The sequence below is a fragment of the Gymnoscopelus microlampas genome (genome assembly GCF_963454915.1).
Source record: "Gymnoscopelus microlampas genome assembly, chromosome: 15".
Lineage (NCBI taxonomy): Eukaryota > Metazoa > Chordata > Actinopteri > Myctophiformes > Myctophidae > Gymnoscopelus > Gymnoscopelus microlampas.
Window position 1 is genome coordinate 51399865 of NC_139952.1, and position 27454 is coordinate 51427318.

Genomic DNA, 27454 nt, shown 5'->3' on the forward strand with positions numbered 1-27454 from the left:
ATCTACAAGCTCACACAGTGATCTACAAGCTCACACTGTGATCTACAAGCTCACACAGTGATCTACAAGCTCAACGTGTGCTCATTACTAAATAAAATGATCAACATTGGTTTCTCTGTTGATTCTCTGAGTCTTAAACTGTGTTTTTTTACAGTTAAAGGATTAGAATTTCATTAGAATTTCATTTCGAACCATTTGACCATTTCTACTTGAGCCTCGTTGTCAGCAACGTGGAACTGAACTGTACAAGAAATAATATATAATACAGGACATTCACTATTATAATGGATGGTCATGTGACACGCTGTGACACGTTGTGAGCCGGTAGATGTTCAGATATACAGACTGAGTACATACTGTATCATCTGTCATGTACATTAATAACAGACTGAGTACATACTGTATCATCTGTCATGTACATTAATAACAGACTGAGTACATACTGTATCATCTGTCATGTACATTAATAACAGACTGAGTACATACTGTATCATCTGTCATGTACATTAATAACAGACTGAGTACATACTGTATCAGCTGTCATGTGCATTAATAACAGACTGAGTACATACTGTATCATCTGTCATGTACATTAATAACAGACTGAGTACATACTGTATCAGCTGTCATGTGCATTAATAACCAGGGGTGCACATAACTGGTGCGCATGCACACCCACAATGAATAATGCTGTTGGTATGCAAAAGCGCCTCGCGTCGTCTGATGTGCATCAGACGACGCGAGGCGCTTTAGCGTACCAACAGCTGGGACAGGAATTTCCAAGCTTTTATTTTTTAGCAAAACTAAAAAATAAAAGCCTGGAGATTGAGGCTAGGAATTTACTTCCTGAAGCCACACTCACACAGTCACGCTAAAGCACGCGTCGGCCCCCATGCACAGCCATTAAGCGCAGGGGGAGAGGAGGACGCATGCTGCACGTGATTGTGTGAGTGTTGCCTCACAGCCTGACACACAGACACGCTGCGACTCGCCGTGAATGTCCCAATCTGGCGGATGAAAGCAGCGCAGCACAGAGCACCAACCTTGGGGGGTTCACCAAACGGCGTGAGAAAAAAAAACGGCGAAAAACGGCAGAATTTGGAAGCAGAGTCCTTTTTCTCGTGCAGCGGCACTCGGTGCCGTGCTATGAGCTTGTATATCTGCTACTGTCGAATAGCCAAAGAAATCTAAAGTGACACAGATGCGTTCCAGGTCTTAATGGGTTATTTAAACACCTGAGCATTGATAAGGCATCATCAGTTGTAAATTGCTTCATATAAACGCAGCAGTCTGACTTAATGCTGATTCTGCAGGTTGGTGTTGTTGTGACAACGTTGGCATGAAAATAGATGCCCAGTTAAACCACACGGCCATGACCTGATATTAATTATGATCACAGGACGTCTCGTCTCGTATTGCATGTGAAATAATAAATAGACGTATTATAATAATAAATAGACGTATTATAGCACCAAAGAGACCAAAAGGTTGTACGGATGTTATTTGTAGACAAACGACTTGTGACTGTGACATGGGGGCGTGTCCAGTCACATGGGGGGCGTGCCCTATCTCATTTATTACCGGGGTCTTCCGTTTTCATGGTTCTTCTGGTGTGTGTGTGTGTGGGGGGGGTGGGGGGGGGGTTGGAAGTTGTCATGTGATCAGCCTGAGAGGAAGTAGCAGTGACAGGGCCTTAGAGCTGAGGTGCAGAGTCTCTACATCATGTCACATCAGGGTCTCTTTACCATAGAAACACATGGCAGACACAGTCTTATGTATGTCTGACATGTACTGTATGTATGTATGTATGTATGTATGTGTGTGTGAGCTGTACTATGCATGTATATATGACATGTATGTATATAAACATGTAGTGTATATGTGCTCATGGACAGCCTGGCTGGAGGACAATGTTTACATCATGCTACAAAACAATGACCCATATTCATATTAATATTAATATTAGTTAGTGTCGAAGTGTCCTTGAGCAAGACACTGCAGCAATGAAGCTGCTTTAGAAACATGTGGGCTTTGGGTCTGGACACAATGACTTAATCATCAGGCTTTGGGTCGGGCTGGGCTCTAATATTTAGGCCTGATTAAAGCTCTTAACCTGACTCAGCCAGATGGGGGCGGTATTGAGTTTCACAATACACCCTGCATCTGGGATCGCTCAGGGAGTTGAGCTACCCGGTCGCTGTGTGCTACGAACCAATCAGCAGCTGCTAGGGGCGGGATCATCCAATCACCTGCCAAGTAGCTTGAAAAAACTGAAACGCCGTCTGGCATGGATTCTGCTTCAGGAGTCTCAGATGGAAGCAGGATTCTGCTTCAGGAGTCTCAGATGGAAGCAGGATTCTGCTTCAGGAGTCTCAGATGGAAGCAGGATTCTGCTTCAGGAGTCTCAGATGGAAGCAGGATTCTGCTTCAGGAGTCTCAGATGGAAGCAGGATTCTGCTTCAGGAGTCTCAGATGGAAGCAGGCTGTGAAACTAAATGTGTGTCACAAGCTTCTTCCATTTGAAGGAGTCAGGTTATAACGCTCTACCCTTTATACGTGATGAAGTGAAAATAAAGCGTGTGTGTGTGTGTGTGTGTGTGTGTGTGTGTGTGTGTGTGTGTGTGTGTGTGTGTGTGTGTGTGTGTGTGTGTGTGTGTGTGTGTAGTATATATGGGGTGTGTCCATCACGTGTCCCAGTCCAGCTCCCTACAGGCGATACGGACCAGTCTGAGCTCCAGCTCCCTACATGTGTGTGTGTGTGTGTGTGTGTGTGTGTGTGTGTGTGTGTGTGTGTGTGTGTGTGTGTGTGTGTGTGTGTGTGTGTGTATATGTGTATTTAGGGGGGGGGGGGGTCATCACGTGTCCCAGTCCAGCTCCCTACAGGCGATACGGACCAGTCTGAGCTCCAGCTCTCTACATGTATGTGTGTGTGTGTGTATATGTGTATTTAGGAGGGGGGGTCATCACGTGTCCCAGTCCAGCTCCCTACATGTGTGTGTGTGTGTGTGTGTATTTAGGGGGTGGGGGGGTCATCACGTGTCCCAGTCCAGCTCCCTACAGGCGATACGGACCAGTCTGAGCTCCACCCCCCCAGCGTCAGGGCGTTCCTGAGGGTTGGCAGACAGCATGTCTCTGATCAGCTGCTTCATGGGGCCGGTCATGCTCTTCTTCCTGACAGGGATCAGGAGCTCCATCCTGGGGTTCTCCAGCAGAGCCTCGCCCAGAGGAACGATCTCGTCGCCCTGCGTCACGTAGGAGCCCAGCAGCTCCTTCTGCGTCTCCACGTCCACGAAGGTGATGCGCTCCACCATGGCCCAGATGATCACGCCCAGGGCGAAGATGTCCGCCTTGGCCGTGTAGTGCCCCTCCCACACCTCGGGGGCCATGTAGAAGTCCGTGCCGCACGCCGTCGACAGGAAGCACTTGTTGACGCTGGCCGGTTCCCCCGGGTTGAGGCCCGACGTGGAGCACACCTGGAGATAGGTCACGGTTATTAACGTAACACCTGGAGATAGGTCACAGTTGTTAACGTAACACCTGGAGATAGGTCACAGTTGTTAACGTAACACCTGGAGATAGGTCACGGTTGTAAACGTAACACCTGGAGATAGGTCACGGTTGTTAACGTAACGCCTGGAGATAGGTCACGGTTGTTAATGTAAAACCTGGAGATCACAGTTATTAACATAACACCTGGAGATAGGTCACAGTTATTTACGTAACACCTGGAGATAGGTCACAGTTGTTAACGTAACACCTGGAGATAGGTCACGGTTGTTAACGTAACACCTGGAGATAGGTCACGGTTGTTAACGTAACACCTGGAGATATGTCACAGTTGTTAATGTAAAACCTGGAGATCACAGTTATTAACATAACACCTGGAGATAGGTCACAGTTATTAACGTAACACCTGGAGATAGGTCACAGTTGTTAACGTAACACCTGGAGATAGGTCACAGTTATTAACGTAACACCTGGAGATAGGTCACGGTTGTTAACGTAACACCTGGAGATAGGTCACAGTTGTTAACGTAACACCTGGAGATAGGTCACAGTTGTTAACGTAACACCTGGAGATAGGTCACGGTTGTTAACGTAACACCTGGAGATAGGTCACAGTTGTTAACGTAACACCTGGAGATAGGTCACAGTTGTTAACGTAACGCCTGGAGATAGGTCACAGTTATTAACGTAACACCTAGGATATTGTGATAGTAATCATTACTATAGAGTGTTTGTTCAGTAACAGTGTTAAATACTAGGGTTAGACATTAAGGACCTCCGGGGCCAGTGAATTCTCAAGATCACTGGCCCTCTGACTGGCCCCACCATTATAACCACTGGCCCTCTGGATGGCCCCACCATTATAACCACTGGCCCTCTGACTGGCCCCACCATTATAACCACTGGCCCAGGACATTTGTCAAGTATTGATCCCATAAAAAGGAAAATGAACAAATTTTATCCCTTACTTTCCCCTAAAATAAACAAGCACAAAACCTCACTTCTTCTGCCTATCATGTGTAAATAATACTGTTTTTATAACTACTACAACTAACTATAGATAGATACATTAATATAGGCCTAAAGCAAATGTTCATAATATAAATGATTGTATGATTGTTTATGGTTTATTTTAGATCCTCATTAGTGACTGCCTCAGCAATGACTATTCTTCCTGGGGTCAAACAGTACAATTAAAAAGATTACAGTGCAATTAAAATATATAATTGACACAATAAAAGCACAAATAAAATAATTAAAGAACCAATACAATTCCCATGGTGGACTATGCATGGCTCCCTGAGCCAGGCCTAAACCTGACCGTACATATATCAAAAAATGTATGATGATAATCATTCTGAATGAGGGAATATGTAATGTTTTATCATATTTATTATGCACTTTTTGCTTGTCTGTCATTGTTAGGAGGTAGAGATATGTTAGGCATTGGCTACTGTACTGTTAGCCCTGCATTGGGGTCTCACTCACCCTCAGAAAGTTGTGTTAGCCTATTAATAGAGATGAGGAGATGATTGAATAGCTATATCTCTAGCTTTTATGCTAGCTGGCATTACTTTAGGTAGGCTCACCTCCTTATAATTAATAATCAGTCAGATGATTATCTGCCGGGCGACAGTGGCTCAGGGGTAGAGTGAACTGGAAACCACAAGGTTCCCAGTTGGATCCCGGGCTGGGGCGCTCCCCCAGAGATAGTGTAGAAGTCCCTAGAACTCCTTGACTAAAAGCTTAATATCGCCATTTCTTTTTAACGTGGTGGAAGTGAGCCGTTTTCGATCGGCGATCACTCTGCAATGGAGGATCGTGTTAGAAATATTATTGTTCCAGGCGTTAGTCGGGACCCTCCGCCGTCTCGCACGCACGCTTTGTTTACCTGCACTTCCGCGTCGGGGCTTCTACAGCACGAAACATATCAGCGTAAGTGGATGGAAGATATGCTGGCACTAGATGTACCCTATTTTAATAAACCTCTGGCACACAATGTGTTAACCTGTCTTATGCTTTTAACCTGTCTTATGCTTTGAACCTGTCTTATGCTTTGAACCTGTCTTACGCAAGACAATTCCAGCGGCCTCGCCATTGTGGTTGAAACTTTCTCTCCCTCTTTTACGTCTCATCTCTTTTTAACTGGTGTTTGACCGGATACTGGTGGATTTAAAAACATGTTGAAGATGAATGATAAGGTCCCAGGATGACAGGAAAAGACCCTTCTGTGAGCCTGTCCTGCTCGAGTACATGAACGTGCTCGTATGGCGGGAGCGAGAGAGTGAGCAGTGAACTGCTTACAGCGAGCGAGCAGTGAACTGCTTACAGCGAGGTGCGCTGAGGTCCGGGCAGAGCCACAGCAGACTTTGATCTTAATATACATGTAACTATGTTTTAACTGTAATTACTAAGGGTGTCACGATACTCGATACGTATCAAAATCAAACCGAAAATGACGTACAATACAGTGTATCGAAATCAAAAGCCGTATTCAAGGGTTAATACAAAAGAAAAACTCCTGCGCATGCGCACATCCGATTGCACGTCCGGGTGAAGCCATGCTCGAGCCGCTGTTGTGTTTTTCCGTGCATCGCGCATGTGTGCTTACGACGGGGGAGGAAAAAAAAGACGACACGACAAAGTCACACACACGGCAGAGGAGTTTGGAGGAGACAGAGAGAGAGACGGCTGTAGCGTTGTGTCTGTACTTTACATTTCACCATGGACACTGCTGAAGCCAGCGATGGTAATGATGATACACAAACGGAAGAATTGGAAAACCCTCCCGCTTCCTTTAAGTCCAAAGTCTGACAATATTTTGGCTTCCCAGTGAATTATGAGGCACCCGACACGTTGTTGACAAAACGGCTACCGTTTCGATTATGCTCCACATTGATAGTTGCTCCGTCTTCTCTTTTTCCCCTCTACACCTATACCTCTCGGCCAAAAATAGCCGATCTACAAGCTCACAACGCCTCGCAGCGCGAGGCGTTGTGAGCTTGTAGATCTGCTATTTTTGGCTAAAGTTCACCTCAGAAAAGGGATGGGGTTAAGGTAAAAACAAAACAAAAACCTGTTGAAGACCCCTGGCTTAGCTTATTATTCACATTTCTTGTTTGTTAAAGCTCTTACCTGTTCAAACAATGTGAACATACTTTAAGATGTTTAAGAACATGTAGCCAAATAACAGTTGTCTTTGTATCCTTTTTTCTTACATGTTCAACTTTGTATTTAGATTTTATTTAGTTATAGAGCTTCACAACAATGTTGTTGTTAACTCATCTTAAAGAAGAATCTGAACATGACAGTTGTTGTTTGGGCATAAAACCCTTTTTGTTATTCTCATTCTCATTTGATATTATTCAAATAAAAGGGACTTATTGAGAAACATGTGTTTTTCTTTACAAATCAAGACAATAGCCTAAATGAATAATCATATAGCCCTCAAAGCTGAAAAAAATAAAGTTTTAAAAATATATATCGTATCGAAAATCGAATCGAATCGTGACCTTAATATCGAATAAAGTCGAATCGAATCGTGGATTAGGCGTATCGTGACACCCCTAGTAATTACTGAGACAATTGAACAGAAATGTTAACAGAACACACTACAGTACTACAGGGACATGATGTGAAATTATTAGATGTTAATGTTTTCATTTTATTTTCACTGGCCCCACCGGGCAAGTGCTTAATGCGTTCTGCTGGCCCTGACGGTTTAAAGCATTGGTGGGGTACGGGGACCCCCAGGGGTACTTGAGGCGGTTCCAGGGGGTCCCCAGCTAAATGATGGATAGGAACCAAATGGACCCTTATGGGTCTGTAACTCTGAGAGTGTACAAATGGAACCAAATGGACCCGTTAGGGTCCATTTGGTTCCATTTGTACACTCTCAGAGTTAAATTAACATTGATTTTATAATATAAATTCGGGTCCCAGAGGTATAAATGCCATTAAATGGCAAATACATGTCAAACTGGGGGTCCTTGACATTAAAATGGTTGAGAATCACTGCTAGAGAGCCGTATAAACCTTCTCTCATGGGGGTCCCTGGCATATCTTCTCAAATGGGGGTCCGCGGGCTAATAAGTGTCAATTTGGGGGTCCTTGACATGAAAAAGTTTGAGAACCACTGGTTTAAAGTACATCCGGGTCATTTCTAATGTGGGCCCCTGAGTGGTTGTGATTATTAGGTGAATCTACAGTAAATGAACAGAACATCTACAGTCCTGACGGCCCACCTTGCTCAGGCCGAAGTCGGCCACCTTGAGGGTGGGCTCCGGGGACCCCTGGGGGGTCCGTCCCTGTGAGATGAGGATGTTGTCCGGCTTCAGGTCCCGGTGGATGATCTGGTTGCGGTGGAGGAAGGCCAGAGCGCTGCCCAGCTGCAGCATGAAGGAGGTGTTGGTCCTCCTGCTGGGCTTCCTGGACAGGAGGTACGCGTTCATGTCTCCTCCGTCACAGAAGTCCATCACGAACCACAGGTAGTACGCACAGCACGGGGAGAAGGAGATCTCTCCTTTCAGAGAGGTTTCTACCAGCTAGAGGAGGAGAGGAGAGGGTTAACCACAGGTAGTACGCACAGCACGGGGAAAAGGAGATCTCTCCTTTTAGAGAGGTTTCTACCAGCTAGAGAGGAGAGAGGAGAGAGGAGAGGGTTAACCACAGGTAGTACGCACAGCACGGAGAGAAGGAGATCTCTCCTTTCAGAGAGGTTTCTACCAGCTAGAGAGAGGAGAGAGGAGAGGGTTAACCACAGGTAGTACGCACAGCACGGGGAGAAGGAGATCTCTCCTTTCAGAGAGGTTTCTACCAGCTAGAGAGAGGAGAGAGGAGAGGGTTAACCACAGGTAGTACGCACAGCACGGGGAAAAGGAGATCTCTCCTTTCAGAGAGGTTTCTACCAGCTAGAGAGAGGAGAGAGGAGAGGGTTAACCACAGGTAGTACGCACAGCACGGGGAGAAGGAGATCTCTCCTTTCAGAGAGGTTTCTACCAGCTAGAGAGAGGAGAGAGGAGAGGGTTAACCACAGGTAGTACGCACAGCACGGGGAAAAGGAGATCTCTCCTTTTAGAGAGGTTTCTACCAGCTAGAGAGGAGAGAGGAGAGAGGAGAGGGTTAACCACAGGTAGTACGCACAGCACGGAGAGAAGGAGATCTCTCCTTTCAGAGAGGTTTCTACCAGCTAGAGGAGAGAGGAGAGGGTTAACCACAGGTAGTACGCACAGCACGGGGAGAAGGAGATCTCTCCTTTCAGAGAGGTTTCTACCAGCTAGAGGAGAGAGGAGAGGGTTAACCACAGGTAGTACGCACAGCACGGGGAGAAGGAGATCTCTCCTTTCAGAGAGGTTTCTACCAGCTAGAGGAGAGAGGAGAGGGTTAACCACAGGTAGTATGCACAGCACGGGGAGAAGGAGATCTCTCCTTTCAGAGAGGTTTCTACCAGCTAGAGAGAGGAGAGAGGAGAGGAGAGGGTTAACCACAGGTAGTACGCACAGCACGGAGAGAAGGAGATCTCTCCTTTCAGAGAGGTTTCTACCAGCTAGAGGAGAGAGGAGAGGGTTAACCACAGGTAGTACGCACAGCACGGAGAGAAGGAGATCTCTCCTTTCAGAGAGGTTTCTACCAGCTAGAGGAGAGAGGAGAGGGTTAACCACAGGTAGTACGCACAGCACGGAGAGAAGGAGATCTCTCCTTTCAGAGAGGTTTCTACCAGCTAGAGAGGAGAGAGGAGAGAGGAGAGGGTTAACCACAGGTAGTACGCACAGCACGGGGAGAAGGAGATCTCTCCTTTCAGAGAGGTTTCTACCAGCTAGAGAGGAGAGAGGAGAGAGGAGAGGGTTAACCACAGGTAGTACGCACAGCACGGGGAGAAGGAGATCTCTCCTTTCAGAGAGGTTTCTACCAGCTAGAGAGGAGAGGAGAGGGTTAACCACAGGTAGTACGCACAGCACGGGGAGAAGGAGATCTCTCCTTTCAGAGAGGTTTCTACCAGCTAGAGAGGAGAGGAGAGGGTTAACCACAGGTAGTACGCACAGCACGGAGAGAAGGAGATCTCTCCTTTCAGAGAGGTTTCTACCAGCTAGAGGAGAGAGGAGAGGGTTAACCACAGGTAGTACGCACAGCACGGGGAGAAGGAGATCTCTCCTTTCAGAGAGGTTTCTACCAGCTAGAGAGAGGAGAGAGGAGAGGGTTAACCACAGGTAGGAGAAGGAGATCTCTCCTTTCAGAGAGGTTTCTACCAGCTAGAGGAGAGAGGAGAGAGGAGAGGGTTAACCACAGGTAGTACGCACAGCACGGGGAGAAGGAGATCTCTCCTTTTAGAGAGGTTTCTACCAGCTAGAGAGGAGAGAGAGGAGAGGGTTAACCACAGGTAGTACGCACAGCACGGAGAGAAGGAGATCTCTCCTTTTAGAGAGGTTTCTACCAGCTAGAGGAGAGAGAGGAGAGGGTTAACCACAGGTAGTACGCACAGCACGGAGAGAAGGAGATCTCTCCTTTCAGAGAGGTTTCTACCAGCTAGAGGAGAGAGAGGAGAGGGTTAACCACAGGTAGTACGCACAGCACGGAGAGAAGGAGATCTCTCCTTTCAGAGAGGTTTCTACCAGCTAGAGGAGAGAGAGGAGAGAGGAGAGGGTTAACCACAGGTAGTACACACAGCACGGGGAGAAGGAGATCTCTCCTTTTAGAGAGGTTTCTACCAGCTAGAGGAGAGAGGAGAGAGGAGAGGGTTAACCACAGGTAGGAGAAGGAGATCTCTCCTTTTAGAGAGGTTTCTACCAGCTAGAGAGGAGAGAGAGGAGAGGGTTAACCACAGGTAGTACGCACAGCACGGGGAGAAGGAGATCTCTCCTTTTAGAGAGGTTTCTACCAGCTAGAGAGGAGAGAGAGGAGAGGGTTAACCACAGGTAGTACGCACAGCACGGGGAGAAGGAGATCTCTCCTTTCAGAGACGTTTCTACCAGCTAGAGAGAGGAGAGAGGAGAGGGTTAACCACAGGTAGTACGCACAGCACGGAGAGAAGGAGATCTCTCCTTTTAGAGAGGTTTCTACCAGCTAGAGAGGAGAGAGAGGAGGACAGGGTGAAATAAGTTCATCTAACTAATAGATTCATTATAAAAAATAATCAATCTCCTGTTTAGTGGAACACTGTTATATGTATATTTTCATTTTCATCATTTAATCTTTAAAGAACTCACTAGAAACACCTTCATTCATCTTTAACCCATTCAATCCGGGAACGCATCTCTGTCATTTTAGATGTCTTTGGCTATTCAAAAATAGCAGATCTACAAGCTCATAGCGCGGCACAGTACCGCGCTATGAGCTTGTATATCTGCTATTTTTGAATAGCCCAAAGTGTAAAGTAATGCTTTATAGCTCAAATCAAAAAATGACACAGTTCCAGGTCTTAATGGGTTAACCCCCTTTTTTGCCCCAATGTAGTCGTTCTGCCAGTTAATTCCTCCTCTCACACATTAGTGTGTTATGTTGTCACTGCTGCTGTATCCTACTGACTCACTAACCAGAGGATCTGATACTTTACATGCTTTACAATTACACTCCTGAAAAGTAACAGAGTTGAAACCTGAGACCTTTAGTTTGTTCTGTTAGCAGCACAGTGAGCGAGCGAGCACTGGAACGTTACAGGAGAGAGAGAGAGAGAACAGAGAGAGGTTCTGGGAAAGAGTCCAGAGCCTACTGGGCAGAAAGCTTAACGAGCTGTTGGACAATAAGACCACGTGTCACCAGGAGGGGACTGGGATAGCCTGTAGGCTGGACACTGTCCCCCACTGTCCCCCATCATGTCAAGGAACCCAAATTAATGATAATTTATATTTGGCTGCAGACCCTCGTCTGAGCAGATAGTTGTGCTGTGGTCCATGGACCCCCAGAACAGAAGATGTGTTTTTTTAATCGAAAAAAATATTATATCTATAAGCTTGTTGTGATCGACTAAAGTGTTTAAACTTGACTATTTAGTCTCCACGTCCGTGCATGTACGTGCATGTCCTCCTGCTCAAAAGACTGGCTGTGCACAATAAGCACCTAACTATGAATCATGTAGCTGGGGACCCCCTGGAACCCTCTGTAGGACCCCTGGGGGTCCCTGGACCCCACTATGAGAAAAACTGCTCAAAACAACAACACAACCAAAGCAGAACCCATGGCTGGTTGGTTAATAATAATAATAATAATAATACATCAGACTTATATAGCGCTTTTCCGGTACCCAAAGTCGCTTTACAAAACAGCTTAAAAACAATTTTATTAGGAGCAAAAGAAGGTTAGTGTGATAAACTAGAGAACATTCTGGTTGGTTAGTGTGATAAACACAGAGGACATTCTGGTTGGTTAGTGTGATAAACTAGAGAACATTCTGGTTGGTTAGTGTGATAAACTAGAGAACATTCTGGTTGGTTAGTGTGATAAACTAGAGAACATTCTGGTTGGTTAGTGTGATAAACTAGAGAACATTGTGGTTGGTTAGTGTGATAAACTAGAGAACATTCTGGTTGGTTAGTGTGATAAACTAGAGAACATTCTGGTTGGTTAGTGTGATAAACTAGAGAACATTCTGGTTGGTTAGTGTGATAAACTAGAGAACATTCTGGTTGGTTAGTGTGATAAACTAGAGAACATTCTGGTTGGTTAGTGTGATAAACACACGGTTCCTGAAGCCATTACACATTAAGACAGATAATAACATCTGTTCCACAGAGCTCTGTAGATAAACCATATGGTCTTGTGGTCTGAAATTCCACATAGAAACTTGAAGATGTGTTTGGGTGTGTACTGTTTGTGCCGACACACACATTTTGAGGGAGAAGCGCGTGTGTGTGTGTGTGTGTGTGTGTGTGTGTGTGTGCGTGCGTGCGTGCGTGTGTGCGTGCGTGCGTGCGCGCATGGCCAGAAGACGCCAAGTCTTATCGTTAACAGAAAGTATCGTTTAATAGTACTAACATTCATCAAGAGGTATTTAAAGCTAAATGTAACCATGGCAGGAAAAACACAATGTTTTTTTGTCACAACAGACTCAGTGGCTGATGTTTCCTACAGGGTATGGGTTAGGTTAGTTAGGTTAGTTAGGCTAGTAGTTAATAATGTGAGAACAGCTCCTGAGTCCTTTAAGCTCGAGTTATACTTCGCCGTACAACGCGTCACGGACATGACGCAGTGTGAGCTTGTAGATCTGCTATTTTCGGCGCACGACCCCGTCGTACGACAGAGTATACATTGGGCTGTAACACGTGCTGTGTCGGGTCAATGAAAAAAACGAGATGAGACGACATGACTGTTTCTGCTGCCATGATGCACCAAGCTCACTCTCTCACTGAACAAACGTTTACACAACTAAGAATTGTAAATCACTTCCATAGGATATTCTTTTAGGACTAAGCTAAGATCACAGGCTGGGAGATGAAGTGAAGTTGAAGCAGAGAAGCCTGCCTCAGTTTGATGCTGTTTTTTTGTTGTTGTTTGTTCTGTTTTTGTTTTCCTGTTTTCATAGTATTTTACATAGATTTTAGAAACTGTATTTCTAAAATAAGCAATAAGGGATAGGACTACCTCTAGGTACAGCGTGGAGCTGTTGGAGCCGTGGTGCATCCTCTGGGCCAGGCCGTCCCTCTGCAGAACACACTCCTCCAGGTGGATGACGTTGGGGTGCTGGCTCTGGATGCTGCTCAGGGCCCAGAACTCGCGCAGCGCCAGCTCCACGTTCTCGGGCGAGTGGCAGCGGATCTTCTTGACGGCCACGCGGGCGCCGCTCCGCTTCACCAGCGCCTCGTACACCACGCCGTAGCTGCCCCGCCCGATCTCCTGGACCAGCTCGTACTTGGGCTGCTGGACGCCGCTCGCCACCCGGCTCATCCTCTTCCTCTCTCTGGGGGGGGGAGGAAGGGGGGGGGAGGATACACGTTTTTAACCCATTAAGACCTGGAACTGTGTCATTTTTTGATTTGAGCAAAAAAGCATTATTTTACACTTTAGGCTATTCAAAAATAGCAGATATACAAGCTCATAGCGCGGCACTCGGTGCCGCGCTATGAGCTTGTAGATCTGCTATTTTTTTTAAATCGTGAAAATGTGTGCAAATCTTTGAATATATATATTTTTAAAGCGAACATTTTTAACTCAAATCTTTGCTTCTGGGGGGGTCCCTGGAACAAAATATTTTGATGGGGGTCCGCAGCCAAATACATATCATTTTGGGGGTCCTTGACATGAAAAAGATTGAGCACCACTGATATAGAAACAAACGTTTTTCAGAAAACTGTTGAGATTTAAGAGACATGTAGAACCGGCTTCAGGTCTCAATGTGTTAAAAGCAGAAAAACCTAACGTTTGTGTGACTAACCACCTTGACTGTCAGACCACGTTGAAGACCAAAGAGTGCAAACCAGTTGGTTTTCTCTACTGCCTTGCACAACTTTTTTCACCTCAGTATTTTGCCCTACAGTCTGAACGTCTATGTCAGAGGGGTGGGCAAGTGGCGGCCCACTTAATGCGGCCCACAGGTTAATATCAGAATAGTGATATATTATTGATCTCAGCTGTTATGATTCTAAACATGCAAACATGACCCGCTTTAATGACTTCAGTCTATATTAGTAGCTTAATGACTAGTATTAACATTCTATTGTCTTTTTTAGTGTCCAATGTATTTGTATTTAAGTTCATAAACTTAACATAAGTATAACTAAATGCATTTGAAAAAAATAATAATAATACTTTTCAGGATTCCAATTCAAAAATAGTAAATAAAAAATAATCTGGATTCCAATCCAAAAACAGCAGATCTACAAGGTCAAAACGCGTCGCACTGTGACTCGTTTTGAGCTTGTAGATCTGCTGTTTTTGCTACTTTTGTGTGACATAGAATGGTAAAGTACGGCATTCATTTACGAAAACAAGTAAAAAATACTAAGATAAGAGCTGTCTGCCTAACAGTATAATAATGTGTGCATCAGCCCTGGGCTATGTAGATCCTGTTCTACTGAAGTTAAAGCCACACACAGCGCTTCCTCTTCTGTTTGACACCTTTATAAAGTTTGTTTATGGTCTAAATCAATGGTTCTCAAAGCCCCCTCCTCCATTACTCCCCAAGGGGTCCGCAGCAAAACGAGGAACAGTTTAAAAAAACAATAAAGCCTCATTTTATTTTGTGGCTATTCAAAAATAGCCGATCTACAAGCTCGTAGACTGGCTATTTTTTCAAAAAACTCTTGCCAAATATTTTCAAATGAGACATCTTTCATAAAAGTAAAACTATTGGGCAGAACCTAGAATCCTAAAATCCCTCTTCTGGACGGTTATCATAAGGCTGTGGATGAGAATAGATCATCTCCTCTAACTCACACTGATCCTCATGTTTCAGGTCTTCAACCACAGTAAACACTGACTCTGTGTTTGTACCTTTATTGTCACATCATAACCTCTAGAACATGCTAACCAGCTTCTATCATAACCTGTAGAACATGTTAACCAGCTTCTATCATAACCTCTAGAACATGCTAACCAGCTTCTATCATAACCTGTAGAACATGTTAACCAGCTTCTATCATAACCTCTAGAACATGCTAACCAGCTTCTATCATAACCTCTAGAACATGTTAACCAGCTTCTATCATAACCTGTAGAACATGTTAACCAGCTTCTATCATAACCTATAGTGCAGTGGTTCTCAAACTATTTCATGTCAAGGACCCCCAAATTGACACTTATTAGCCCACGGACCCCCATTTGAAAAGATATGCCAGGGACCCCCCATACGAGAAGGTTTTTACAGCTCTAGCAGTGATTCTCAACCATTTTAATTTCAAGGACCCCAGTTTTGACATTTATTAGAGGCTACGGACCCCCATTTAATGGCATTTATATCTCTGGGACCCCAATTTATATCGTAAAATCAATGCTAATGTAACTCTGAGAGTGTACAAATGGAACCAAATGGACCCGTTAGGGTCCATTTGGTTCCATTTGTACACTCTCAGAGTTACAGACCCATAAGGGTCCATTTGGTTCCATTTGTACACTCTCAGAGTTACAGACCCATAAGGGTCCATTTGGTTTCTATCCATCATTTAGCTGGGGACCCCCTGGAACCCCCTCAAGTACCCCACTTTGAGAACCAATGCTCTAGAACATGCTAGGAGATAAACTATGAATTGAATACCAAGGACCTTAATGGAAACAAGACCGCCAGGACTTTTTTGGACGGACCTTTTAGTCAAAATGTTATTAACTGTACGTGTGCTGTTTTTACATTTATGCCTAATAAAATATTACAATCAATCAATCAATAAGCAGCAGTTTATCTGCTTTGTGGAGTGATTAGTGTGCAGTTTAACCTTCACGGTGCGTTTTAACAGCGGGCAACTCTCGGGCGATGCCGGGCGACATCGCCCAAAAAGATAAAGAAAATCCATCTTTCATCGCCCCCCCGCCCACTTCGCCCGATCGCCAGTAGTTGCCGGCTCTCATAGACTTTCTTTATATTTTGGACGATGTCGCCCGAGAGTTGCCCGCTGTTAAAACGCACCGTAAGCCTTAACCTAAGCTTTTATATAAACATTATTACAGGACACTTACGACGTGATAAGTCAGTGCAGCTGGCTATCTATCAATCAATCAATCAATCAATCAATCTATCCATCCATCTATCTATGAATCAATCTATCTATCTATCTATCTATCTATCTATCCATTTATGAATCTATCTATCTATCTATCTATCTATCTATCTATCCATCTATGAATCTATCTATCTATCTGAAACACTAAAGTATTTCACAATGTTTATCTCACATCACGTGACATTTATTGATCTAATATTCAATTCAGTAAACAATCACTCTGTAAACACAGACAGACAGACAGACAGACAGACAGACAGATAAATAGATAGACAGGGTCATGTGATCAGGTTGGGTCATGTGATCAGGAAGCAGTTTAAAGTGTCAACAAACATTACTAGTGACTGACAGGATGGATCTAGGCTGATGATTGGCTACGATCACCAAGCCCAGGAGGGTTGTCAACAACAACTAAAAAGATCAGATCTACAAGATCACAACGCATAGCGTTGTGATCTTGTAGATCTGATCTTTTTTTTGATTAGGTACACACCGTTGTACCTACGAATGATAGCGTTATGTGACGTCACAGGCAGTGTCCTATTCATATTAATGTTAGATAACAAACACACTGTAGTTACACTAACACTATCATTCAATGTACACACTATGTACACACTGTGTGTGTTATTGTCCTCTCTGTCATGCATGCTGCACGTGCGTGCACGTGCGCGCATGCCATGCCAACAACAACAACACATTCCGCGCGCGCGCGCACACACACACACACACACACACACACACACACACACACACACACAGCGTTAGCATCATGCTAGCATCAGAAGCTAACAGAACAATAGAATCATTTGTTATTGTTTTATTATTGTTGTTTATATCTCTCACCTGTCTGTCTCTCACCTGTCTGTCTTCATGTGTGTCTCTGTGTGTGTGTGTGTGTGTGTGTGTCTGTCTCTCAGTGTGTCTCACTCTCTCCGCATGGCGGCCATTAGCGCCGCACGGCACCACTGTGTGAGTGTGACACACACACACACACACACACACACACACACACACACACACACACACACACACACACACACACACACACACACACACACACATATTGTGAGGAGGTGAGAGACGCCTCCTCCTGGTGCGCGCGCGCGCACGCCGCCACCGGGACGCGGTCGCGGGTACGCGTGCGTGCGCGAGCCCGCTGCGTTGCAAAGGGAAGCGCGCGCGCGCACGCTGTTACATTTCTAGTAAAGTCACAGTCAGAGATTTTCTTTTTTGTCAAATGCTGCCCCCCTCTGTCTGCTGTGTGTCATTACAGGAGGGGCTACAGCATTGTGTAAACAGAGCTTATACAAACCCTCTAATGTTCATTTGCTGTTAGAAAGTTATGTAAATGATGTTGTCAAGGGTTTAGCTCTGTTTAAATGTAAGCTTTTTCAGACAAATAGCAGTCATATTTCAGGGTTTTACAGTCACTTCTGGGACAGTTAGCAGCATTTTCCCCAAAAACTAATAGTACACAAAAAAGCATCAGATTGCAAAGGTGCAATCATCGCTTGGCCATGGGGAGATATTGCACCTATGAGCTACAGGCAGTACTACTAGTCAACTAGTAGCTGTCCTCCCCGACACTAGGGTCTAAATGTCTCAATAGAAGAGTAAATAATGCTGTGTACTTATAGTATAGAATGTAAGCAACACAGCTGCATAAGGACCTTATAGTACACAGCAGTGGTGGCCTAAAGGCTAGAGGAGCGCCCTCGATGCCGGAAGGTTGCTGGTTCGAATTCCCGGACCGGCAGGAAAAATCTGGGGGGGGGGAAGTGAATGTTCACCACTTCCCCAACACCGCTGAAGTGCCCTTGAGCAAGGCACTGGACCACCAACTGCTCCAGTGGAGCTGCTTAGTGGCCAACAGTATAAGACTGTGGTTGTACTATAGTCAGCTCCCAGGTTTTAATCTGTCTGTCTGTCTGTCTGTGTGTTTCTATGTGCAGGGCGTTGCTGAACATGAGCACTTGTGCTCAGCTACTACCCTGTGTAAATAAAGAACAAAACAAAAAAACAGCATTATGTAAGCAACACAGCTGCATCTCATAAAATCAATAATAATGGTTGTGGTCAGTCAGTCAGTCAGTCAGTCAGGGTACAACACTGACAGTATGTTGACTACTGTCTACATATTCCCTGCTTCTCCCTGAGGCCTGTATGTTTATTGTTAAACCTCTATGACTTCCCTGGATTCCCCAATACTAGTACTGTAATTAAATGTTCCCAAAATGATGTATTGATGACACAATAATATCTGATTAACACATGCCTACAGCAGTTACGCTCAATATTTTTTTAAATTTCTAAGATCCCCAATTTGATAAGATTTTAATCTCTGGGACCCCAATCTAAGAGCATTTTTCACTGTGTTTATTTGCAGCTGTCTAGAAGAGGGTCTGTGTGTCTGTGTGTCTGTGTGTCTGTGTGTCCTGAGCTAATCTCACAAACTGCTGTCTGGTCTGATCAGCACCAAACGTCTTGGGTTCTGATCTGGTGAAACCATGTCCTCATAGCAGAGTGGTTAGGCTGTTGTTTCAGTCAGAATGTATAAATATGAGGATTTATGAGTATATCTCTATAGGACATGTATCATATTTTAACTTCTCTGTTCTTTGTGGTTATAGGGCTGTAGTGTTGTGTGTTTTCTTGTTTCCTGTCCCTCTCTTAAAGCTGCAGTGAGTGATTCACAACACCACCACTGTTAATGTCTTATAACGTCTACACATTACTAACGCTTTAATAAATTAAGTTAAGACTTTCCTTAAGTTGTAGTGCTCCAACCCATTTCTGTTAAATCACTGGTTTTAAACTAACCAGTAGTTAAGAAGTTAGCAAGGACTTTATACAAGAAAACCAAGAGATGTATGTATGAGCAGCTGGTACAACCCAGTCCTGCCTGTTAGAGCAGAGGTTCTCAAAGTGGGTGCAGCAGCACCCTATGGGTGTCGTGACGCAAGTCCAGAAGTGACGTAAAATACTTTGATATTATCTTTAGATTTAGAGAAACCTGATGTGTAACTGGAACCACAGTGACACACAGGACTCACATTTCATCCAAATGAAAATGATTTGTGAAGATAACATAATATGTTGTAATTTTCATGACATTGAGGGTAACATTAATTAGCATGGCCCCTGCTAGCAAGGATGACACTGCAAATTCGTGAAGCGTTCCTCATTAAGAAAAAAAAAAGGTTAAACTTCCGGTTTTGTATTCTGCAGTTAGTGCTAAGTCAGGGTGTGTGTGGGTGTGTGTGTGTGTGTGTGTGTGTGTGTGTGTGTGTGTGTGTGTGTGTGTGTGTGTGTGTGTGTGTGTGTGTGTGTGTGTGTGTGTGTGTGTGTGTGTGTGTGTGCGTGCGTGAAAGCATGATGCCCAAACATAAGGCGACCTCATAGCAGAGTGGTTAGGGTGCAAGCCTGTCTTTTGTGAGTGTTGTTTCAGTAAGAATGTAGACATCTGATGTTGATTTATGAGCATCACTATAGTGCATGTTTGATTCATATATCAAGTGATCCTCTGTTCTTTGTGGTTATGGCTGTAGTGTAGTATGCTTTCTTGTTTCCTGTCCCTCTCTTAAAAGGATCCCTGGCTAATAAGCAAAATAATTCATAACTAAATAACTTAATACATTATAATTTCCCTCTATAACTAAAATATAAAATGTATTTCATAAATAGTTAATCTTTTACTCAATGCCCGTCGAAAATTGACGATGTAATTCATCCGTGTGTGGTCCAGCCCTGTGGACTGTATGTATGGAATGCATGTGCTGATAAAATGTGTTTAAAATATTGTTTTGATGTTCATATTAACCTTAGGAAGTATTAAGTTGTTTTTATTAAGACTAATAACATTCTACAGGGCTGGACCACACATGGACACATGACATCATCAACTTGCGACGGGCATTGTCCCCCTTGAGAAAAAGATTACATTATAAAATCATTAAAACATTTAAAGTGTTTTTCATTTAAAATGTTAATTATAGAGGGCAATCATAATGTATTAAGGCATATTTGACTTATTAGCCAGGGATCCTTTTAAAGCTGCAATGAGTGATTCACCACACCACCACCAGTGTCTGACTATAAATGTCTTAGTAACATCTAAACATCACTAACACTTTAATAAATCATTAGTTAAGACTTTATTTTTTACACACAAGCTTAGCAATGTATTTATGTGCAGCTGGTACAACCCAGTCCTGCTTTTAGAGTATAAGTAGTGTGTGAGTACAGTATTGCGTGAAGTGAACATTTTGACTCGTGGCCCTAAAGGTCAAATTCAGTATGGTTCATCCTCTGAGGATCATGAATGCTCTCAGACAGCACAACCTTTAGATCTGATGTGCAACTGGAAAATGTGGCTTATGGTGACACCAGAGGAAAGGTCATGGGATCTCCAAATTCACTATAGTTCATCCTCCAGAGAGCATGAAGGTACACATTCAATTCCACAGCAAACCAGCTAGTTTTGAAAATCTTATTTAGGACCAAACTTAGTGGACTGACCAACATAACATTATCACTGCTGCTTGTGGGGAAAGATAACCGTCAGTGTCACAGATCATAAACAGGCTGTGTGAATAGAATAATGCTGAGGCCATATGTCACTTTTAAGTCCTCCTTAAAAGTGACATTGAGCTAATAGAGTCTGCCTGCTTAAAGAGCTGCTTCAGCAGCACTACAAGCTGCTTCCAAATAGTGAGATGTGATATATTATATTGTCTGGATATTCTGTGTCTGATGTGCGCTTGGTGTGTATGTGTGTGTGTGTGTGTGTGGGTTTATGTCTTGTTCTTCCTTGTTGCTACTGTGCTGACAAAGACAGACATAGTCACGTGTTCATAACTCACTATATTCATATTGAACTAGTAACGTGTTATTTTTATATATTTTCTGGTACCAATGTGCATAAGTATACATTTGCCTTGGAAGGCCAGCTCACTGGCTGAGACATTGAATGCTGCTACACACACGCCTGAAATTAGAAGAATAAACAAACAAGCAAAGCATCTGCCATTTCTTTATTTATTTAATTAGCCCACTATTATTTGATATATGCATAGTATTTCAATACAATGACCAGGTAATTTTATAAAATACTAAGTATATATTTAATATTTAACAATGCAGAGAGCACTGCTGTTTATGCTGCAGGAAATAAAGCAGACAGGAAGAGGAAGCTTTGTCTCTAAAACCATTTCCTGAGTTTAGAAGCAGACGAGGTCTCATTAACCACAGACTACCATGATGTTCATTCTATTGTTTCATCAATCAATCACACATTAGTTATCATTATTATGTATACAATACAGTGTCACCACTATCATGAACACAACTAAATGTACAAAAAATGATGTGTCGAGTTAAAACGTTCCAAAATTACCTCTAGATTAAAAAAAATATTCATTTGAAAATAGCAGATCTACAAGCTCACAACGCGTCGCAGTCTATAGTCGCTTCTTTTAGGCTTGTTTTCAAAGATCTGGTTGCTTATTTCTCTCGCAGAATCTGGCAACACTGCTGAGCTACTGCTGCTGCTGAGCGTCTCGACCTCATAACTAATGGAAATGTACTTTTAAACTAGCCATGGATACACAACGGTCGTCTGTCACAAACTTCAACCTGGTTTTTGCACTTTCTCCATTTACAGCCCGTACATCTACATAAACGTTCAGCTTTCAAATATAAAGTGCTAACCTCATGGCCACGGATGTTACAATTATGTGCGGGCCTTCAGAAGTACTCATATCTTCCCGTATTGTTCAATAAAAAGCATTTTAATCCGATCGGTGACCATTTTCTCTGAATTTTCTCCATATGATTTTAACTACGCGACCCTATGGGTTGGGAGGTGTATTGCACTCTGATAACATTATAACTCTATGAGAAAATGGCCATCGATCGGATTAAAATATTTTTTCTTGAACAATACGGAACATACGGGTACTTCTGAGGGCCCAGACATAATTGTAACATCCTTGCCGATGGGGTAAACACTTTATATTTGAAATCTGAACGTTCATGTAGATGTACGGACCAAAAATGGAGAAAGTTTCGTCATGACAGTCATGTTTAAAACTACTTTTAAACCTACCTTATAAACCTATAGTCCTGTCTTCTGTCTTCAAGAGGTGGAACAAGTGACCTCTAACTGTTAGAAGACAGTTTTATGTAAACATTTCAAACTATTTTAAGCCAATAGAGGATATGCGTGTGACATCATCATCAAACCCGGAAGTTATGCAGGAATGCCTACTGAGTGTCAAAAAAATACTTTCTGGCCTTGACAGCCCATGCATCCAAACAGAAAAGTCATATCTGATTGCATTAAACAACATTACACAATGTTAAACTCACTTTGCATGTTGCTTTGCCACTTGATTTGCCACTCGATGTGCCATTCACTTTAAGCATGCGCATATCCTCTATAGGACCACAATGGAAACAAGTCCCCAGGTCTTTTTTTGTGTTATGCTTTTAGCCTTAATGTATGACTGTACCTCGTGCTGTTATTACTGACTAATACATTATTAAATCAATCAATCAAAGAAGAAGTGGATGAAATATATTCTTTTGTGTGCGAGTGAGAAGGTAGGAGGATAGAGACAGAGGAGGAGCAAGGAGAAGGTAGGAGGATAGAGACAGAGGAGGAGCAAGGAGAAGGTAGGAGGATAGAGACAGAGGAGGAGCAAGGAGAAGGTAGGAGGATAGAGACAGAGGAGGAGCAAGGAGAAGGTAGGAGGATAGAGACAGAGGAGGAGCAAGGAGAAGGTAGGAGGATAGAGACAGAGGAGGAGCAAGGAGAAGGTAGGAGGATAGAGACAGAGGAGGAGCAAGGAGAAGGTAGGAGGATAGAGACAGAGGAGGAGCAAGGAGAAGGTAGGAGGATAAAGTAATGAAAAATATATATTCATAGATACAAAATAGTGTTTAAGTAGTAACATAGCAGGGATGCAGGAATGTAAGCATGAAGAGAGAAGTCAGACATAAAGGAAAGTATTCCAGTGTGGCTGAAAAAACATTATGTACTATATACTTATATGATATTTAATAACATATTTTTTTGCAGTTTTCAAACATTTTTTGACACAGAATCAGATGTTTTATGGTCATGATTCACCATTAGCCTGGATGGTTTAGTGTAAATATTTTTGCCTATATGGCATAGTGCATGTTATTACATCCTGGTCATTGGTCAATAAGCCAACCCTCAGTGTCTGAGATTGTGACATGAATACTGTCACTTCCCCTTTGTCTGTCGTCTAGAGTCACTAACACACGCTAAGGTCTGTTTGGAATTTTAGTAACTTTTGCTTCTGAATTGAAAGACTACAAATAATTTTATTTTATTTATAGCTAAAATAATGTTGTGAAATATTTGTCTTTATATAGGGACAGACATGGCAGAGTCCACACTTCAAGGTAAGTCACAAAATCATGAGTCACAACACAGTTTCTTACTTCCTGATAGATGAACCGTGTTATGGAGTGGAAGGTATTATAATAATATACATAACACATGATGTAGCCTAATTATAATTCACACAGATAAGACAGACTTTGTTGAAATGTAAAGAAAGAAACAAGCCTGAACGGTTTAAGATGTGTTTGAATAACATTCAATTTCTGCCTGATGTGATGATGTCATCAAATTTGAATATGACAAAATATTTGAAAGATTAAACAAAATGGTTCACAATGGGAAAGTTATGTATACATATGTTATGTATGAGTGAATGTGAACTCCTACACCAGGGGTTAGGGTTAGTTGGGTGATGCAACTTTGTACATGGTGAGGGCCACTAAATTTCCACACTCACTCTGGGGGGCCACATTGTTTATCGGCACTCTCGCCAGTAGTACCCCATTACTCAAAAAGCCCATAATAGTCACATATGTGATAAATAAGGGATATTAAAAAGTATGATTCATTGTAACTTTGTTTGTATTTAGCATTTAGTAATGCGTCTATCAACTTAAATACAGCTGTACTGCTAAACAAAACTTCACATTAATTGTATTGTTTGGAACAGCTGAAGGCAATAGTTCACCATTTTGGATATGTTTTTATACAGTTAGGTAGTGTGAATGTGACTTCCTACACAGTTAGAGACAGGTACAGTTAGGTAGTGTGAATGTGACTTTCTACACTGTTAGAAACAGGTACAGTTAGGTAGTGAATGTGACTTTCTACACTGTTAGAAACAGGTACAGTTAGGTAGTGAATGTGACTTTCTACACTGTTAGAAACAGGTACAGTTAGGTAGTGAATGTGACTTTCTACACTGTTAGAAACAGGTACAGTTAGGTAGTGTGAATGTGACTTTCTACACTGTTAGAAACAGGTACAGTTAGGTAGTGAATGTGACTTCCTACACTGTTAGAGACAGGTACAGTTAGGTAGAGTGAATGTGACTTTCTACACTGTTAGAAACAGTTAGAAACAGGTACAGTTAGGTAGTGAGCCATTAGGCGCAGGGGACGCATGCTGTGATTGTGTGAGTGTGTCCTCGCATCCTGACACACAGACAGGCTCGCTGCACGCAGCAGCTGTTAGAGGCACTCTCACCGATGATGAACGCACCGTAATGGTGCAAAATATGCCGTGAACGTCCCAATCTGGCGGATAAAAGCAGCGTAGCACAGGACACCAACCTTGGGGGGGTTCACCAAACGGCGTGAGTGAGAGAAAAAAACGGCGAAACCCCCCCCCGGTTGACAAAACTGTCCCGGTGGGTGCTGTAACCCCCCCCCCCCCCCCCCCCCCCACGTTGACAAAACGGACCATTTCTTTGGCGCGCCGGCACACGTTGACGTCCTGCCTGGCGTTCTGAAACGCCACTGTTCTATTTGCAGGCGTCACTGTGTGGTGAGGTGTTTCCAATGGGTGATCTCTCCTCAGTGCACAGCAGCGCAACGCTTCTAGTTGGTGCTATGGGCCTCTCCTTACAAGCATCGATACTGCGTCGCTGCGCTGCGCATGTGGTCTGAATTGGCCTGAGGTGTTGTTTGCCAGACTGTGCAAAAAAACGGTAAAATACAGTTATCTGTGCTATCTCTGTTGTCCGGGTAATAAGAGAGGGAGAATGATGAGCTGGAGGGGACTGAGGTTCATATTGTAGATTATATTTTAACCCTGGCTCCAGTGTTACCTGACACAGAGAGAGAGGCAGAGAGCAAACAAACAAAGAACATTTTTTAATTGACCTTCTGGCCCTGATATAATCACTCTAACCTTCAGGATGTTGCTGTGTCAATGTACTGAATGATGAGGATGATACAGTAAAATGTTAGGTACTGACATCCTAATAATAACACATTGATACTGAGTTTGTGTGTATGACAGTTCATGTGAGTTTATGCGAGTGCATGAGTGTGCATGTGAAAACGTGTTAAAACCAACCGTAGTGTAATCTATAGGAAGTGAGTCAGCACTCTGTACAACTGTATGTGTTTATGTGTGAATGTAAGTGTCTGTGGGGAGGAGAGAAGAAACGAACAATAGATATGTTTAGAATGTGTCTGTGTGAAGGAAGAATGTGTATGCATATGATTTATGCAACACATTACATTTTCCTAAACATTAAATTCTAAACTAAATTAAAGGAATCACTGTTGCATTCAAAGCTGCTGAAAGGTATAATTCAGACAGGCAGTGGGTTTTTTAGATGACCAGGGTTAGGGCTAACCCAAAAGCGAGGTCAAGAGGGGAACCTGTTTCCTTTGCATCAAGATAAAGTTGACAGTGACAACAATGTCTAAAGTTTATTTTAAAAAGAAAGAAAAGTGTCTCATATTGGGTGATGTTGGCCGGTTTAGTTTGCCTGACCATGCTTAGGTTGTAGTTCTGAACACACTAGTATATGTGGCTATGGCTGCAAGCATAATGCGGGGCATTTATTTTGTGTTCCATCATGGCTGGCTATGTTAGTGTATGAGACACCCCATGACCAGGCAAGTGACAGTGCTCAAAGACTGGACCTCGTAAAGGAGGGAAGGTGCGAGCAGCTGTACTGGCTAATGACAGCTATAATAATATATTATTCAAGGCTTTAAATCTGATTGGAAAACTGTGTGCTCTTGCCCCCATTTATGTGGATTTGTTTTACCTTGGCCTATCAAGTTTACAATGTCCAACTACAACAACACTGTGGCCTTACAGTATAATGAGCCCAGAATGAGAGAAAACAACATATCACACATGAATGGTTATATGGGGAAAGTTGAGCATCTATCTGTGTTTATTTTCCAGCACAATCTGTCTGTGGTTCAGGAGTTGAATCTGTTGACTCCAAGTACAGAGACTACTGCAGTTCAGCAGTTGAACCTAGAAGACAAGGGTGGCATGATGGAACCTAGGGGGGTACCCCATTAGTCCTAGTTAAATTTTAACTATGCAGAATGGTGCTGAGGTCGCAGTTAACTGTCATCCGCCCAGCACAGAATCTGAAGGAAGCTGCTTAACAGTAGAAAGGTGTGCCCGGTAGTTAGATAGTGTGAATGTTCCTTCCTACACTGTTAGAGACAGGTACAGTTAGGTAGTGTGAATGTGCCTTCCTACACTGTTAGAGACAGGTACAGTTAGGTAGTGTGAATGTGCCTTCCTACACTGTTAGAGACAGGTACAGTTAGGTAGTGTGAATGTGCCTTCCTACACTATTAGAGACAGGTACAGTTAGGTAGAGTGAACGTGACTTGCTACACTATTAGAGACATCATAGGCTACTTAGTACTTGATTTGCTACTTTTTCCCCCTACACCAAAGCTCTTTGCCGATAATAGCCGATCTACAAGCTCACAACGCTTTGCAGCGCGTGCCGTTTTGAGCTTGTAGATCTGCTATTTTCTGCTAATGTTCCCCTGAGAATAGGGATGCTAGTGGTTAATGTAAAAAAAAATCTATCACACAAAGATTTGGCAGACCCCCTATAGTAGCTCTGAGGATCCCCTAGGGGTCCCGGACCCCCTGTTGAAGACCCCTGGTCTAAAGTTACCACGGTTGTTACTGGCTCTCATCACTCCCTCGGAATGCTTGTCCGTGTCGTGCAAGATATAATGTGAGATCAATCAACCTGGTGAGGATTTCTCTATTTGTCTGCCTCTTTCGCTCTCTAACTTTTACATCTGAAACATCTAAGGCAGACTGGAGCGCCTTTTTTGGTAATTGGTCCAACTAATCATGCTTGGTTCTGGGTGTACTCTTCTTCGGTGGTGCTTGGTCATTCACAGCTCCCCCCCAACCAATAAATAAATAAATCTCGTCATTGGCAGTGCGTGTTAAGACTCACCAG

At 43.4% G+C, this 27454-nt stretch overlaps 1 protein-coding gene across 2 annotated transcripts; it reads right to left on the reverse strand.

Moving 5' to 3' along the window:
• Positions 1-799: 799 nt before the first annotated feature.
• Positions 800-17127, reverse strand: pdik1l (PDLIM1 interacting kinase 1 like). Of its 2 annotated transcripts, none has more exons than XM_084080758.1 (4): positions 16995-17127; positions 13081-13396; positions 7752-8051; positions 800-3473 (listed from the first exon to the last, which is right to left on the reverse strand). In XM_084080758.1, exons 2-4 carry the CDS (start codon positions 13381-13383, stop codon positions 3033-3035), a joined length of 1044 nt encoding a protein of 347 aa, XP_083936884.1. In that variant the 5' UTR covers positions 13384-13396; positions 16995-17127; the 3' UTR covers positions 800-3032. The 2 variants fall into 2 exon arrangements, with proteins under 2 accessions (XP_083936884.1, XP_083936883.1); XM_084080757.1 differs by having other exon boundaries at positions 13081-13390; positions 17010-17092.
• Between the last annotated feature and the right edge of the window lie 10327 nt (positions 17128-27454).

What these genes read in the sequence shown, in the direction of transcription:
- pdik1l (XM_084080757.1), bottom strand. An exon ending in GCTCCACGCTGTACCTAGAG is followed by an intron (nt 8,052 to 13,080) that starts GTAGTCCTATCC and finishes CTCCTCCTCTAG; the next exon opens with CTGGTAGAAACCTCTCTGAA. An exon ending in CCGACTTCGGCCTGAGCAAG is followed by an intron (nt 3,474 to 7,751) that starts GTGGGCCGTCAG and finishes ACCTATCTCCAG; the next exon opens with GTGTGCTCCACGTCGGGCCT.